Consider the following 16,754-nt stretch of genomic DNA (forward strand, 5'->3'; position numbering starts at 1 on the left):
TATGGCTGACTCTGAGAAGAATGGGAATCCCAGAAGATTTGATTGTGCTAATGTGAAACCTATACTTGGACCAAGAGGCAGTCGTCAGAACAGAGCAGGGAGACACTGGATAGTTCAAAATAAAAAAAGGGGTCTCTCAGGGGTGTATTTTGTCTCCATATATTTTCAATCTGTAGGCAGAACAGATCATCTGAGATGCTGGGCTGTACGAGGAGGAATGTGGCATCAGGATTGGTGGAGGAATCATAAACAACCTGCGTTATGCAGATGACACAACCCTGCTTGCTGAAACTGAGGAGGACCTGAAGCGCTTGCTGCAGAAGGTCAAGGATTTCAGTCTTCAATATGGATTGAATCTCAACATCAAGAAAACAAAGATTCTCACCACTGGGCCAATTGGCAGCATCAGTATAGATGGTGAAGAGATTGGGATAGTTAACAGTTTTAGTTTACTTGGTTCCACAGTCAACTCTTGGTACCAGCAGCCAGGAAATCAAAAGACGAATTGCATTGGGAAAGTCAGCTGTGAGGGACCTCTCAAGAGTACTGAAGAGCAACGACATCAGGCTGGAGACTACGGTGCGCCTGATCCAGGCTATAGTCTTTGCAATTACGTGCTATGCATCGGAGAGTTGGACAGTGACTAGGGAAGATAGAAAGAGAATTGGTGCCTTTTAGCTGTGGTGCTGGAGAAGAGTGTTGAATATACCATGGACTGCTAGGAGAACACACAGGTTTGTCTTAGAGAGGGTGAAGCCAAAATGCTTCTTGCAGTCAAGGATTCTGAAGCTTTGTCTAACATACTTTGGGCATGTTGCAAGGAGGGACTGGTCCTTGAAGAGGGACATCATGTTTGGGAGAGTGGAGGGACTGCGCAGGAGGGGAAGACCCTCAATGAGATGGATCGATTCTGTGAGTGGAATGGTGGGAATGAATGTGTTTGAGACGGTGAGGTTGGCACAGGATAAAACGGCGTTTAGGGCTTTTGTACATAGGGTCGCTATGAGTCTCAAGCGACTCGATGGCACATAACAAAAACAACAACAACAACCACCATGGAGCCACAATTTAGTCATAGCTGACCCTCCAGCAGGTTTCCAGAGGCAGTAAATCACATGGGAAGAGAATACTCATCTTTCTCCCATGGAACAGTTGTGGGATTTGAACCACAAGACTCTGGGTTTACAGTGAACTCCTTACCAGTAAGCCATCAGAGTTCCCTAATCATCTGTTAGGTAATTGTAATACTATGTAAAGGATAAGTTAAAATTATTTCATGTGAAAAAACCACTTGGACACATTATTTAAAAATTGATTTTAGAAATTTATTTACATATCTTGGAAGGAAGCAATTGATACAGTTTACCCGGAGCTCCTGGAGGGGAAAAGAAGATTTTTTCAAAGGTTAAAGTGTTAATTAAGTTTTAGAAAATAAAATAAATGTATTCCCTGACAAAGTTGTTTCCATATATACTATATAGATAAATAATATGAATGAAATAATAATAAAAATGTTATTGAAAGTGCAAAATTCCAAATGATTCCATGATGTACTAAATTGAATCCAAATCTTACAAAATTAAACAGTTTTCAATTTTGTTTAATTCACTGCAATATACTATACATACCTTTTATTTTAGGAACTAATGCTCTACCTCTGGGATTAGAAGGTTCTTCATAAGTAGCAGAGCTGTCGAAGTGATATTTCTCCCTTTTTGAGATGTAAGCCTTGTTTGATAGTTCACTATGCGGATTACAGACTTTATCAGTTAAGTTAAAATACTCTCGTTGAAGATTCCGCAACTCAAATTCCAAGGTATCCCTTTCATTTTGTATACTCCTTACATAGTTTTCTAAAAGGATTTTATCTTCAGTAAGCCGACTGATGCTACTTTCAAATTTCATAGTTTCTTGGCTATGTTTCTTTAGTTCTTCTTTTAGGATCTGATTGTCTGTTTTAATTTCTATTACCATTTTTGATAACATTTCACACTCCTTTCCCATTTCTGATAAACTATTCTTATAAATACTTGCTTCAGATTTCGCATTTTTAATTTCTTTCAAAAAAGACTCTTCTGCAGTAGATTGGTAGGTCTGAATCTTTTCCACTTCTCTTTCCATCATCTGTCTAGCAGCGGTAGATTCTTGTAATGTTGCTTCAAGGTCAAATTTTTCATTTTTAAATGCTTCAATGATTTGAAGAAGTGTCTCTTGTTCAGTCTTCGCCAATCTTGTTTTCTCTTTTAGTTGCACTATCTCTACCTGATTTTCACTGAGTTCTTTCTCAAGTGAGCTTTTGTCCTTTAGAAGCTGTGATGTGTTTTTTTCTAACATTTCTTTTTCATCTTGCAGCAACAGAATATTTTTTTTCATTGATTCCATTTCTAGTCTCATTTGGTTATTTTCATTATTGACACAGGCAAACTCATTTTGTGTTTTGTGCTCCTTGATTTTTAGTTGATCTAGTGTTTCAGTCATTTGCTGTTTCTCCATAGAAAGCTGAACAATTTTTTCCTCCAGGGTTTTATTTTGGCACTGAAGGACGTTCAACTTACTGATGATTTTTTTAAATTCATTCAGACATTCTTTTTTATCTTCTTCTGCATTAATTAGCCTGCACTGGCTAGTGTTCTTGTCTTCAATCAGTTTTTTAAATTGCGTTTCATATGTTCCAATTTTCTGAATCAGAGATTGTGTGGTCAGGACTAACAGTTTTATTTTGGCTTTAAGGGTTAGATTTTCATTCTCTAGCTCTGTGACTTTTCTCTGTATCTGCACAGACTCTTTTAAGTAATTCTGTAAGTAATGGATTTTTGCAACACACTGCTCGGTCACAGGGTTGAGTTTAGATGCTTTTTCATTTTCAAATATTACTGATCCCTGTTTCATGGCAAATGATTGTCTTTCTTTGTCTTTCATTTTATGTTTTGTTTGGTCAAGGAATGACAGGGTGTCTCTTGGGACTCTGCTGTGGAATTTTAAATCTGTAATATTCTTGCTAGTGATAGGAATTTCCACATTATTTTTCTCGTTCCTTTTCCCCCTGTATATTTCACCCTTAGGTAATTTTTTACATCTCCTACAAAAAGTCACATGGACTTTTGGCACAGTTTCTCTAAGTGGGAGTAATTTGTATACTAAAGTTTCTAATTCTTTAATCCTTTTTGATTTTTTATCTTCACTTAAAGTACTGTCCACACTTTCTCCCTTCATACAGTTAATTTTTTCCCTGTGAATGGGGGACAGTTCATATTGGCCATTACTCTGAACACTTCTGTCAGTTTTAAAAGTTTCAAGTTCACTAGTAAGTTCCAACTCCCTGTCATGTGACTTCTGGAGCTCTTCCTTCATTTGTTTGATAGAATGGCAAATATTATCTAAATTGTCACAAAATCCATGCTTGACACTAGGCATAGTGATTGTGGATTCACCTAGAAGAGCTGCATTAGCCTGAGACACTCCATTTTGAGGTGGGTTAGGTAGAGAGCGGTAAAGACTATGGTAATTCTTCAGCATGTCAGTATTTCCTGAAGAGCTCGTAATTATGGTTGAGGATGCATTGTCTGCTGACATTCTCAGAGTCAGTGTGTCCTTCAGATGTATCTGAGATGGAGTGTTTATGCCTTGAGAGAGACTGCTAACACTGCTGAATTTTTCTTCCTTTGACAGGAGAGAGCTGGAATCCTCGAAATGATTCATTTTCTCCACCGAAAAGGTTTCTTCTTCATTCTCTATAGGCTAGTAATAATAAAAAAAACCCCACAAATTACAAATCTACTCACAATTATTAAATAATCAATGACATAAAAAAATCTTACAGGATTCATTTATGCAACTAAAATGAGCATTTATCAAATTCTAGAGCAAAGAAACATAAACAAGTTTGATTTCTTTCTTCCCAGAAAGCAATAGTTGTTTTGAGAGCTCTAGATCTGTTTTGCACAGTCTGCTTAGAAATTGCACTTATTTCCTTTGGGTGTGAGGTTCATGGGTCTCAATTTCAGAAATTTCTGAGTTATTTGTTCAACTGCGTTTGCATTCCTAGTCTCAAGATGATTCTGTTGTTGTTGTGTACCCTTGCGCTGGAAACAACCCATAGCTGACCCTTCGGCAGGTTTTCAGAGGCAGTTAATCGCATGGGAGGAGATTGCCCATGGATCTGAACTACATGCCTTTGGGACTGCAGCACAGCATCTTGCCACTAGGCCAGCATTGTCAGTATCACATGTGAGTTCTAATCAGCATGTATAAGGGAACTCTGGTGGCCCAGTCAATCTTAACAATAGAAAGAACTTTTAAATGGTCAGATAGATGACAAAATGACCTCTTAAAAATTCACGTAGGAATCTCTAGCTGTTAGGATTAAATCTTAAACCCCTTAAAGATTCTTCTAAGAGAAACATGAACATTGTGTACATATGAAGGTAAACGCACATCTTTTAGGATTTTCAGGAAAGGAATTTCCTTACTTCCATCTCTGGCTGTCCACTCTTCCTATGAAGAAAGAGAGAGTGTAACAGTGAAGACAAAGTGATTGCAGTGACATTTGTTTAATAAGTAAATATAAAAATAATTTGTACGAAATAACGTACCAAAGAATTCTCAATTCGTGTGCTGAATATTAGATTTTTTTCTGAGCTGTATTGTGGATTTTCCACTTCAATAATACTCTTGTTCAGTATTTCACTGATTTCAGACTGTACCTTCAAAAGATAAATTCAGGAAGTTATCTTTTGACTTATAAATGTACAAGTATACAGGAGTAACAGATAGTGTAATTCAAAGATGAAAGTCACTTTTGCCAAGTCCATCATGACTCAGAGTGATCCTGCATTGTGTTGCTGAGGCTAGGAGTCCTAATGGGACGAGACTGCCCCTCATTCTCCAGAGGAGCAGCTGGCGGATTTGAACACTGGAGACACATTATCATCTGGTTAGTAGTTGGTGAAAAATGAGTTGGTCTACTCCCACTAAGAAAGCAGCCTTGCTAAGGGGAGAGTCATCAGGAGCTGAAATAACAACAGTAGGTTTCATCTTTGTATTCTTCTGTTACCCCCCCTTTTTTTTTCCTGGATAAAAGTTCATGTGTGATACTGATTACATGGAGGGCGACTGACTCATAACTAATTACAAGAGTCCATTCCTATGTGCAGTAATTGGGTCAGGTATTACATGAAACCCAATTTAGGTAAACTGGAATCTGTTCTAGGACCACAGAATAAAGTATTGTGAGAAAAACACATATTCTTTTCTCTGCCTTACTTGGACTTGAAATGATAAAGGCTCAGAGCTTCCAACAGCCTTCTCCCGCACCCCCCCCCCAAAGAGTCCAGGAGTCTATTGGAAGGTAGAGTGAAGATATGGTGGGAGACTTGGTCTTAATGACACGTTGCTGTTGTTTATTGTCGAGTTGGAACAGACCCATAGTTGACTCTCCAGCAGATTTTCAGAGGCAGTTGATTGCATGGGTGGTGATGGCCCATCTTTCTCCTGTGAAACAGCTGGTGGATTTGAACCTTGTATCTTTGGGTTGCCAGCTCAATTCCTTACCATGAGTCTGCAACAGCACCCTGATGACATGAACCCTCATTCTATGAATAAAGCCATTCCTGAAGTGAGCTATTCATATGTTACTTGAGCTAAACGATTACATTTTTATCTCAACCAATTCTGAATTAGATTTTATACAGCTTATAAGGAAAGAATACCTATGTGTAGACTAGTATACAGGTAACAGTTTGAATGTTTATTTACTTTTTTTAAGGATGAAAGAAGAATTGCTGATTTTTTCTCCCCCCCTTATATTCTTTTTTGGAATTATTATTAATTTCAATGAAAATTTACAGAGACTTGGGGTTTCCATTCATTAATTGCTGTACTTTTCTCTCCTCCCAACCCTCTCCCCTAATACACTACCCTCTTGGAAAAGTAAAAGAAAAATTCTTTCACTGTTTTACAATCTGTGCCCCCAGGTCTACTCCACCATGCAGCCTTCACTCTGGACTCCTGTCATGACAAAAATACCTAATCACATATCCCTTTTAAACAGTTTTCTCCCTCATCTGTTTCAATGCAGCATGCAGTATTGAACCCATCTTTCTCAGTCTCCCCCCAACCCCAAGGTCAGTCCTGTTTTACAACAGTGGCACCATGCAGTATTTGTCCTTTTGTGACTGAGATACTTGGCTTAGGATAATGTCCTCCAGGGTCACCCATTTTGAATAATATTGCATGAGTTCCTTGTTTTTCAATGCAGTGTAGTATTCCATTGTGTGACTATACCACAGCTTCTCTATCCATTCGTTTGTTGATGGGCACTTAGGTTGTTTCACATGGGTGTGTATATATCTGCTTGAGTGGCAGTTATGGTCTCTTTGGGAATATTCCCAGTAGTGGAATTGCTGGGTCAAATGGTATCTCTATTTGCAACTTTTTGAGAAAGCGCCAAACCGCCTTCCACAGTGGTTGCACCATTTTACACTCTCACCAACAGTGAATAAGGGTTCCAGTTTCTCTATAACCTTGCCAGCATTTGCTGCTTGCTGTTCTGTTAAATTCTGCTCTTCTGACTCGGGTGAAATGATATCTCATAGTTGTTTGAATGTTTATTTTTAAAAGAAACATTTCTTTTTGGATTATATACAAACACAAGTATAACAAAGAGAAGATAAAACACATTTTCTTCCTCAAAACAAATGTTAAGCCTAGAGTCTGTAGTGACCACACTGAATAACAAATCAATATTCATTAACCAGCTAATTGTGAATTCCAGCCTAGAATACTGGGTTAGTCTGTCAGTTTGGATAGTTCTTACATAAAAATTCAAGCAGGACCTCTGGTGGCCTAATCTGTACAGAGCGGTGCTGTTAACCCAAAGTCCTTGCCTCTCTGAGGTTGCAAACCAGCAGAAGCTCTTTGGGAGAAAGCTGAGAAATCTCCTAACATAAGATTTACAGCCGTGGAAACTCAATGGAGACTCATCTATGAGTCTATTCCTATACTATGGCTACAAGAAGAAGAATATACATATTAAAACAACTTACCATGCTAACATTCTGTAAAGTCTGTATTCGGAGAGCTTGAAATGATTCCAGTTGGTGCTGAAGAGCCTGTACAACAAAGTTCAACAAGGTCCAGAATGGGATATTTGTAGGCTGGCAAAGCTGCTGGAATTGTTACGACTTCTTTACATCCTCAAAAAGAACCAACCTATTTATTGTTGGAAAGGATCACATGAATGTTGGGTGACTCACACTGGATAACTGATTTCCATTGATTTTTCTGGAAATCAGATGGAGGAACCCAGGTACATTTAGAAAGCATTTGTTCTGGAAAAGGGCAACTCTTCCACAGGTTTTTGGAGGTAAGACAAAGAAATCTACTCACTTTCAATGCTGATTGTGGTTGAACTTGATTTTCTGATTCTGTTTTGCAGCTGTATTCTAAAAAAGCAAAATTGAAAAACCATGTATTTTAATAACTTAGTTATGTTTTTTGGACAATGACCAAGGAGGATAGGAGAATTGATGCCTTTGAGCTGTGGTGCTGGAGAAGAGTACTGAGAATACCATGGACTGCTAGGAAAACAAACAGATTTGTCCTGGAAAGGGTTAAACCGGGTGGCTCCTTGGAGGCAAGGATTCTGAGGCTCCGTCTAACATACTTTGGACATGTTGTGAGGAGAGACCGGTCCTTAGAGAGGGACATCATGCTTGGGAGGGTGGAGGGACAGCGCAGGAGGGGAAGGCCCTCTATGAGGTGGATTGATTCAGTGACTGGGATAATCGGGATGGGTGTGTCAGAGACAGTGCGATTGGCACAGGACAGAGCAGAGTTTAGGGCTGTTGTACATAGGGTCGCTATGAGTCGCAAGCGACTCGACGGCACAGAACAACAACATACAGGTGACAGCTGGATAATGAATAAGGAAAACTGAAGATTTGATGCTTTTGAATTAGTGTTGGTCAATAATATTGAATATACTGGGGAGTGCCAGATAAACAGCAAATCTATCTTGTATGATCTGAGCCAATTTAAGCCAGAATACGCTATGCTAAGTAATGCCTGGTATCCTGGGAGCTCTGGTGGCCATGAGAAGTTGCACTGCTAACCCGGAGGTGGCATCTCTTTAGGGGTTCCAATTCACCAGCTTCTCTGCAGGAGAGAAATGGGCAATCTCCTCCCATGCTATTCACAGCCTCTGAAAAACCTCTGAAGGGTCAGCTACGAGTGGGTTCCAAATGGATATCCTCAAAACCTCCACGCTGAAGAGCTGCCATGTGCACCTGATTCCCCTCTCCACAGCATCATGCTGAAAATCTCAACTCCTCTGCCCCAAATGTCATATTATATTAAATGTAAATTTTCTACTGATTCATTTTTAAGTGACCAAAATAAAAAAAAAGTCAAGATATTTAACAATCTGGTAAGTTATGAAGCAGTTAAAGGGAAAACACGGGAAGTTTATTCTGATGTGTACAGAGAATGTTGTTGTTTTTGTCAGGTGCCGTCAAGTTGAGTATGATTCGTAACAACCCTATGAACAACAGATCTGAACCCTGTCCTATCCTAAGCCAACTTTGCAATCACTGACACAGAGTTTAAACTTGTAGCTCATAGATCAAGAATAAGAAATGAGTTTAAAACTGTAACATGGGGATGGTTGTATATAGGATGGTAAACTCTTATGTAGTAAAAAAAAAAATAATATTCAGTTTCACATAATGAATTCTGCAATTGTAATTCAAATTAATTCCTGGAAATTCCTACTTTTAAAGCCTTGTGAGGTACGCTGCTGAGTGAGGCGTCGTCACAGTGATTGTGACACTGACTGGGTGACGACTTGGTCTGTCCGGCTGGAATCCTGGAGCTGTCACACACATACCCTGTGGCAGGTCTGTGGAGACCAGTATTGTATGGCACAACTTCCAGATTGAAGCTGAGTTATTGGCTCCGCGCTAGGGATAAAAACGGACATGCTGGTATATCTGAATTGGATGACTTCAGACCTCAATTAAAATTCCATTTTTAATTAAGCTAAGTTAAACTATTTCTACTTTTGTAAAGAACGAGAGCTCTCTGATGGCTCTACAGGGAGCTGGGTTGCTAACCCCAAAGCTGTGTCACTCTGGTGGTTTGAATCCACTTCCTAGGGAATAAGATGGCCAGGCTCTACTAGTGTGATTTAATTCCTCAGAAACCCCCTGAGAGTCAGCTATGAATTGGTTCTGACTCAACAACCATGAAGGTGGGTGAAGGAAGACAGGTCACAAAGAAAACAAGTGTCAGGATTTCAAACACAGATAGAAGTGGGGAAATATTGTTGCTAAATGACAGAGACACTGTATCAGAAGGAACTGGCTGACAAAGAATAATTGCACGAAATAACTTATGAGCAAGAGCCTGTGGTGATGAGGGAGGAAGTTCAAGTTGCTCTGAAGGAATTGCCAAAAAACAAGGCTCCAAGAGTTGACAGCATACCAATTGATTTATTTCAACAAACAGACGCTGCCCTGGATGTGCTCACTAAGTTGTGCCACGAAATCTGGAGGACAGGCAGCTGGCCAACTGATGGGAAAAGATCGATATTTGTTCCCATTCCAAAGAAAGTGTGGAAATTATCAAACAATATCCTCAATATCACGTGCAAGCAAGATTCTGCTGAAAATTATGCAGAAACATTTGGAACAATATGTCAACAGAGAACTGCCAGATGTGCAGGCTGGATTTAGAAGTGGTAGTTGTACTAGGGATATTATAGCTAATATTAGATGTATCTTGGCCGAAAGCAAAGAATGCCAGAAGAATGTCAATGTGCTTCATTGACTTTGCAAAGGCTTTTGACTGTGTGGATCACAACAAGCTGTGGCTGACTCTGAGAAGAATGGGAATCCCAGAACACTTGATTGTGCTTATGCGAAACCTATACTTGGACCAAGAAGCAGTCGTCAGAACAGAGCAGGGAGACACTGGATGGTTCAAAATCAAGAAGGGATTCCGTCAGGGATGTATTTTGTCCCCATACTTTTTCAATCTGTATACCGAACAGGTCATCTGAGACTGGGCTGTATGAGGAGGAATATGGCATCAGGATTGGTGCAAGAGTCATCAACAACTTGCATTATGCAGATGACACAACCCTGCTTGCTGAAACTGAGGAGGACCTGAAGCACTTGCTGCAGAAGGTCAAGGACTGCAGCCTTCAATAAGGATCGAAGGTCAACATCAAGAAAATAAAGATTCTCACCACTGGGCCAATTGGCAGCATCAGTATGGATGTTGAGGAGATTGAGATAGTTAACAGTTTTAGTTTGCTTGGATCTACAGTCAACAATAGTCACGATAAGTATGTCTCACATCTTAGGTCTACACTCTGAATTGCCTGGAACCGTTAAGAATTGGACTTCTGTGAGCCACTGGGACTTGCATTTGCTGATTTTCAGAGGCAGACTGCTAGAACCTTCTTTTTAGTCTGTCTTTGGAAGATCCACTTGCACCTGTTGACATACTGACTAAAATGGTGGCTGCACATGAGATACACTGATAAATACTTGAAAGTGGGTCTCTCATCTGGAAGGCAAGAGCTCTGCCACTCTTCCTTGTATAAAAATAATCATATTATTGGAAGGCACTGTGCACTGTAACTACACTTTTTTTTGGCAGGTGATTGTAGGTAATATGCCTGCTACCTGGAATAAATGACAGAAACATCATCAGGCCTTGGTCTTGGAAATCTTACCTGTTTCACTGCCAAGACTTTCCCGTAAGCCCTCAGAGGAATTTAGGATCTTGGATGCTGAAAGGAGAACAGCGTCAAAATCACTGTCTTCCTTAGGATGATGTTCATCTGTAACAGAAAGGGTACATCTGCTTTGAGCTCTATCAGCAGCAGAGCTGGCATCACAGGAGGTGGGCATGCAGATCCCAGAGGTGGCGCCCTAAGCGGCCACAGGGGGGCGCGCTGGGGCCACGGAGCAGCGGCAGCGGGACTGGGGTGGTGGTGGGGTGGACGGGAGTGGAAACCTGGGCACGAAGTCCCAGCAGTGCGCGGGTGGAGAGGAGGCTAGAAGGGTGAGAGGAAGACTGAAAAATACAAGGTGAGGCCATTCGCGCAGATCCCCGGACGGGGCCTGGGAACTTCTCGAGGTTTACGAGCCGATGGGGCCAGGCGGCGGCGTTCCCCATCATGCCCACGCTCCCACGGCTCCCCCGCGAGTGAAGGTCTCGGCCAGCTCTTACCAGGGATCATTACTGATGCTTAAAATCTTCCTCCTCAACTGCCTTCCCCCCATGCATTCGGCGTAGTCGCTTCCGGTGCGGACATCCCGTTGCTTGGTAACAGGGTAGTACCCGCCCGCGCTCTGCACGAGCATTCACTGTGGGTGAGGCTGCAGGAGGCGGAGGTGCGCGGATCCGGGTCAGGGCGCGCGCCCTGGGCGAGGACTGCCGGGGACGTCTGCGCAAGGAACAGGCCGTGGCTGCTGTGACCATCCTCCTTGAGCGCTTTTTCTGCAACATCTTCCCTGCTGACCACGAGGATCTGGTTCTTGCCTATGCTCGGACTGAGGAGAATAGCTTTGAAGCAAGCTGTTTGGAGAAAAGGGAATGATCAGAGATGGGCAAACAACCAGGAACATTTCCCTTCTCTCTGCTAACCATGTCATTGGGATTTACACGGTCTAAGATCAATGTTTCCACTAATATTAAAAGAGTTTTCTTGGCCAATGACACCATTTTGTTCAGCAGTTGAATGAATGTAAATATTATGTTTAAATTCAAGTTTATATAAAAATTGAAACATAATTTAAATGTTGTTATTGTGTGCTATCTAGTTTTCAGGGGCTGTAAATCTCATGGGAGAAGGTTGCTGATCTTTCTCCGTTGGTGATTTCGAGCCCCTGACCCTTAATACTTTTTTTACTTTACTATGGTTATGGGCCAGTGGAGCCAGAATCAACTAATATTTGACCCTCCGGCGGGTTTTCAGAGGCTGTAATTTCTTTAGCGAATATTGTCTATCTTCCTAGATTCCAGCTGCCTGTTTTTGGATTAGCAACACTCCTTTTTATCACTAGGTCACCAGAGCTACAATAAAAATAACGTAAAATGCAAAAATGAAAACTATCTTCATTTGTCAAACCATACTGAGTATTGATGCACCTGGATGATATTTTTTTACCTTTCAGTCAGAACTAACTCATACAGGTGACCCTGCAGCCAGTCATCTTTCTCCCATGAAGCAGCTGTGGACAGCTGTGGATTCAAACCATGTGGATTCAAACCATGAGTTTTTGAGTTGTCAGCGCAGCTCCTTACCACCAGGCCACCAGAACTTCCTTAAAAAAAAAAAAAAAAATCAATGTTGCACTGGAAGCTGGAGTAAGATTAATTAAAAACTTGTTGGCAGCCAAGATCTTGGGTCTGTGTGCCAATAAAAAAATAGCACTTCTAAAGAAAAAGTTTTAAATGGGTAAATATGCCTTATTTTTCAACAATAATTACTACTCATGGAATACAAAGTAATTGAAACATTAAATCCAATAATTAGGAATTGAAAAGAATTGCCCACACTGAAATATTTTCAGGAAGCACCATATGATCAAGACCCAATGGTAATAAAAGAAGAAGTTCAAGCTACAGAGAAGGCATTTACAAAAAATAAGGCTCCAGGAATTGATGGGCTATCAGTGGAAATGTTTCACATGATAGATGCAGGCTTGGATGTGTTCACCAGTCTATTCCAGTAGATTTGAGGACAACTGTCTGGTCGAATGACTGGAAGAGATCCACGCTTGTTTCCATTCCCAAGAAAACTGATCAAACAGTATGTGGAAATTATTCAACAATATAATTAATATCACATGCAGGCAAAGGCCAGAACAGTGCATAGAAACTGACAGATGTTGAGCTGTATTTAGAACAGGCTGTGGCACCAGGGATACCCTTTATTGCTAATGTCAGATAGATCCTGGCTGACAGTAGAGAACACCAGAGTAATGTCTATTTGTGCTTTATTGAATATGTAAAGGCGTTTTACTGTGTGGATCATAACAAATTATGGCTAACTTTGAGAAGAATGGGCAACATCATGATAGATGGAAGATGGAGAAAAGATTGAAACTATCAACAGCTTCAACTTACTTGTATTCAAAATCAACACCCATGGTAGCAGCAGTGAGGAGATAAGAAGTATAACACTGGGAAATTGTGCTGGGACCTATCTAAATTGTTAATGAGCAATAATTTAAAACTGAAGACTAAGGTGAACCTACTTAGGCCATGATCTTTTCAATCACTTGCTGTGAATCTGAGTGCTGGAAAATGAGTAAGAATGACAAAATGATGCCTTAAAGTTGTGGTGTTGGAGAAGAGGGCTGGCTATCCCGTGGACGACCAAAAGAAGAAACAGTTATATCTTGGAGAATGGACAGCCAGAGTGCTCCTTAGAAGCAAAGATGATGAAGCTTCATCTCACATGCTTTGGACATGTTGTTAGGAGAGGCTATTCATTGGAAAGGGTCATCATGCTTGGAAAGGTGGAGGGTTGGTGAAAAACTCGAAAACCCTCAACCAGGTGGATTGACACAGTGAAGTCACCAGTGGGCTGAAGTATGTCACATTATGAGAGTGGCACATGATAGGATGGCGTTCAGATCTATTGTTCATGAGTAATACTGGACTTACTGCCATCTAAGTAACAATAACAACAACAAGGGAGCTGTAGTGGCTATGTTAGGTGCTGTAGAGTAGAATACAATGCATAGGAACCTTGTGGAGAGATCTGAAACCTGTCCTATCCTGCTCCACCCTTATCATTCTTGACACACTTGAGCTCATTGTCACAGTCACTGTATCAGTCCATCTTGTTGAGGGGCTTTCTTTCACTGACCCTCCAACTTTCCAAGCATGATAACCCATTCCAAGGAATAGTACATCCTAACAACATGGCCAAAGTATGTGAGAGGAAACTTTGTCATCTTTGCCTCTAAGGAGCGATCTGGTCACACTTTCTCCAAGACATAGCTGTTTGTTCTTTTGACAGTCTGTAGGATATTCAGTACTCTTCTCCAACACTACAAGTGAAAGGCATTGATTCTTTTGTCATTCTCATTCATTGTCGCATCTCTCAGATGTATAGCCGGTGATTAGAAATACCATGGTTCGAATCAGAGCACCTTAGTCTTTAAACTGACGTTATTGCTCTTAAGAACTTTGGAGAGGTCCTTGACTACAGACTTTCCCAATGAGATATTTCCTGATTGCCTGACTGCTGCTTCCAAAAGTGTTGATTGTGTATCGAAGTAGGAGGAAATAGTTGACAATTTCAAGCTTTTCTTCATCTTCCATGATGTTGCCTAATGGTCCAGTAGTGAGGGTATTTGTTTTCTTGAGGTTGAGATATAATCCATAATGAAGGCTGTAGTCCTTGGTCTTCTGCATTAAGCACCTCAAAGTCCTCATCACTCTCAGAAAACAAAATTGTACCATCTACAGAATCCAACTTGTTGCTGAGTCTTCCCTTAATCCTGATGCCACATTCTTCTTCATAGATTCCAGCTTCTTGAATGGTTTACTCAGCACACAGATTGAACAGGTATGAAGAAATTATGTAGTCTTGATGTAAACGTGTCCTGATTTTAAAACACATTTTGTTCCCTTACTCTGGTCAGCATCTTCTTGGTCTGGACATACATTTTGTATGTTGTTGTTGTTGTTGATTGTTGTCAAGTTGAGCATGACTCATAGCGACCCTCTGAACAAAAGGCCTGAAGCATTTGTGTAACTATCAACACTTATTAAAGTTCATAGAGTTTTCAGAGGCATGTTGTTTAGGAATTGGATGCCACTCCTGCTTCCAAATTTCCAAATTTTGTATAAGCATAAGTAAGAGTTTTGGAGTTCTAATTCTCAATGTTAGCCACAGTTTGTTATGATCCACACAGTAAAATACCTTTGCACAGTCAATAGAATACAAATCAACATTCTTCTAGTATTCTTGGCTTTCAGCAAGAATCCATCTGATATCAGTAATGATATTTCTGGTGCCATGGCTTTGTCTAAGCTCAGCTTGAACTTCTTGCAGTTCTCTGTAGATGCACTGTTCTAGTGGTTTTTGGATGATCTTTAGAGATATGTTGCTTGTATGAAATATTAATGCTCGATAATGTTCGATAATTTCAACATTGTATTGGATCGCCTTTCTGAGGAATGGGAACAAATATGTCTCTTATAGTCAGTTAGCTAGAGGTCTGTCTTCTAAATTGTCTGGTGCAGACTGTAGGACAAGTCCAGTGCTGCATTTGTTAGTTAAAACATGTCAATTAGTATTCCATCGATTCCAGGGGCCTTGTTTTCGTTGATGCTGTCAATTCCACTTTAAATTCTTCCATTATCACTACTGATTCTTTAACATGTTCTGTTTTTGTTGTTGTTATGTGCTGTCAAGTTGCCTGCAACTTGTAGCAACTCCATGTATGAGAGCTCTAAACCCTGCTCTATCCAGTGCCAACCTTATAGTCTCTGACACACCTACCCTCATTACCTTAGTTACTGAGTCAATCCATCTCATCAAGGATCTTTCTCTTTTGTACTGTCCCTCCACCCTACCAAGCATGATGCCCCTCCCTACAACTGGTTCCTCTTTGCAGCATGCCCAAAGTAAGTCAGATAGAACTTCCGAATCTTCGTCCCCAAGAAGCACCGTGGTACTTCCTGAAATATTTCAGGGTTGACCAATTCTTTTTGTTACAGTGACTCTGTGCATTCCTTCCTTCTTTGATGCTTCTGGGTCATTCATGATTTTGTTCGCAACATCTCTCAGTATTGCAACTTGAGACTTGAATTTATTTTTCAATTCTTTCAGCTTGGGAAATTCTGACTGTTCTTCCCTTTTTATTCTCCAATTCTAGCTCTTTGCCCTTTGCAATATACACTCTGCTTTTTACTCTCCAGTTGTCCTTTGAAATCTTCTGCTCGTCTCTTTTACTTTGGTAGCTCTTCCCTTTATTTTGGCTTCTCAATGCTCTAGTGCAATTTTTGGAGTCTCTTCTGACATTCATTTTGGTCTTCTCTTTCTTCTCCATCTTTATAATGACCTTTTACTCTCCTTATGGATGATAGCTTTGATGTCATCTCACAACTCACCTGGTCTTCAATCATTACTGCCTATTCTTGAGATGATTTTTAAATTCAGGTGGGATTGTATTTTGGTTCTTATGGACTTGTTTTAATTTTCTTCAACTTCACTTTGAATTTGCATGTAAGTAATTGAGTCTTTTTGTTACCAGTTAAACAGTCTGTTAAACAGTCAGTACCTGGTCAGATTTTGATTACTGATACTGAGCTTCTCCCAGGATTCTTTCCACAGATGTAGTCAGTCTGATTCCTGTGCAATCTGTCAGGTGAAATCCACGTGTATCGCCACTATTTGTGCTTCTTAAAAAATGTATTTGGGAATGAATAAAGCACTGAATGTATGACATTCAACCATTCAATCTCCAGGCTCATTTCTTTTCCCAAGTCCATGCTTTCTCACTACAGTGTTTTCTAATTTGTTTCTAACTTTTGCGTTCAAACCACCAATTATTAACGCATTTTGACTACATATTTGATCACTTTCAAACTGCAAAAGTTGGTAGAATTCCTCAATTTTCTCATCTTTGTCTTTAGCTATAGGTGTGTATATTTGAATAACATGTTTTCCTTATATGCATAGGGATAATATCCTATTATATATATTAATATTCTATATTAAT

The 16,754-nt window shown here is 40.3% G+C and overlaps 1 protein-coding gene across 1 annotated transcript; it reads right to left on the reverse strand.

The window, feature by feature from the left end:
- Positions 1–1,605: 1,605 nt before the first annotated feature.
- On the reverse strand, positions 1,606–11,184 carry CCDC110 (coiled-coil domain containing 110). The gene is made up of 6 exons (XM_006882281.1): positions 10,950–11,184; positions 10,739–10,846; positions 7,387–7,442; positions 7,044–7,109; positions 4,593–4,703; positions 1,606–3,738 (listed from the first exon to the last, which is right to left on the reverse strand). Exons 1-6 carry the CDS (start codon positions 11,182–11,184, stop codon positions 1,606–1,608), a joined length of 2,709 nt encoding a protein of 902 aa, XP_006882343.1.
- Positions 11,185–16,754: the final 5,570 nt, after the last annotated feature.

This window comes from Elephantulus edwardii, unplaced genomic scaffold (assembly GCF_000299155.1).
Source record: "Elephantulus edwardii isolate Elephantulus edwardi_28Jun2011 unplaced genomic scaffold, EleEdw1.0 scaffold00018, whole genome shotgun sequence".
In the NCBI taxonomy this organism is placed as follows: domain Eukaryota; kingdom Metazoa; phylum Chordata; class Mammalia; order Macroscelidea; family Macroscelididae; genus Elephantulus; species Elephantulus edwardii.

Excerpts from the sequence above, each read along its gene's own strand:
- CCDC110 (XM_006882281.1), bottom strand. The coding sequence starts at position 11,184 with ATGGGGAACGCCGCCGCCTGGCCCCATCGGCTCGTAAACCTCGAGAAG. Across the intron at positions 10,847-10,949 it reads TGGCCCCAGCGCGCCCCCCT|ATGAACATCATCCTAAGGAA; the intron begins GTGGCCGCTTAG and ends TTTCTGTTACAG. Across the intron at positions 4,704-7,043 it reads CTTTACAGAATGTTAGCATG|GTACAGTCTGAAATCAGTGA; the intron begins GTAAGTTGTTTT and ends TATCTTTTGAAG.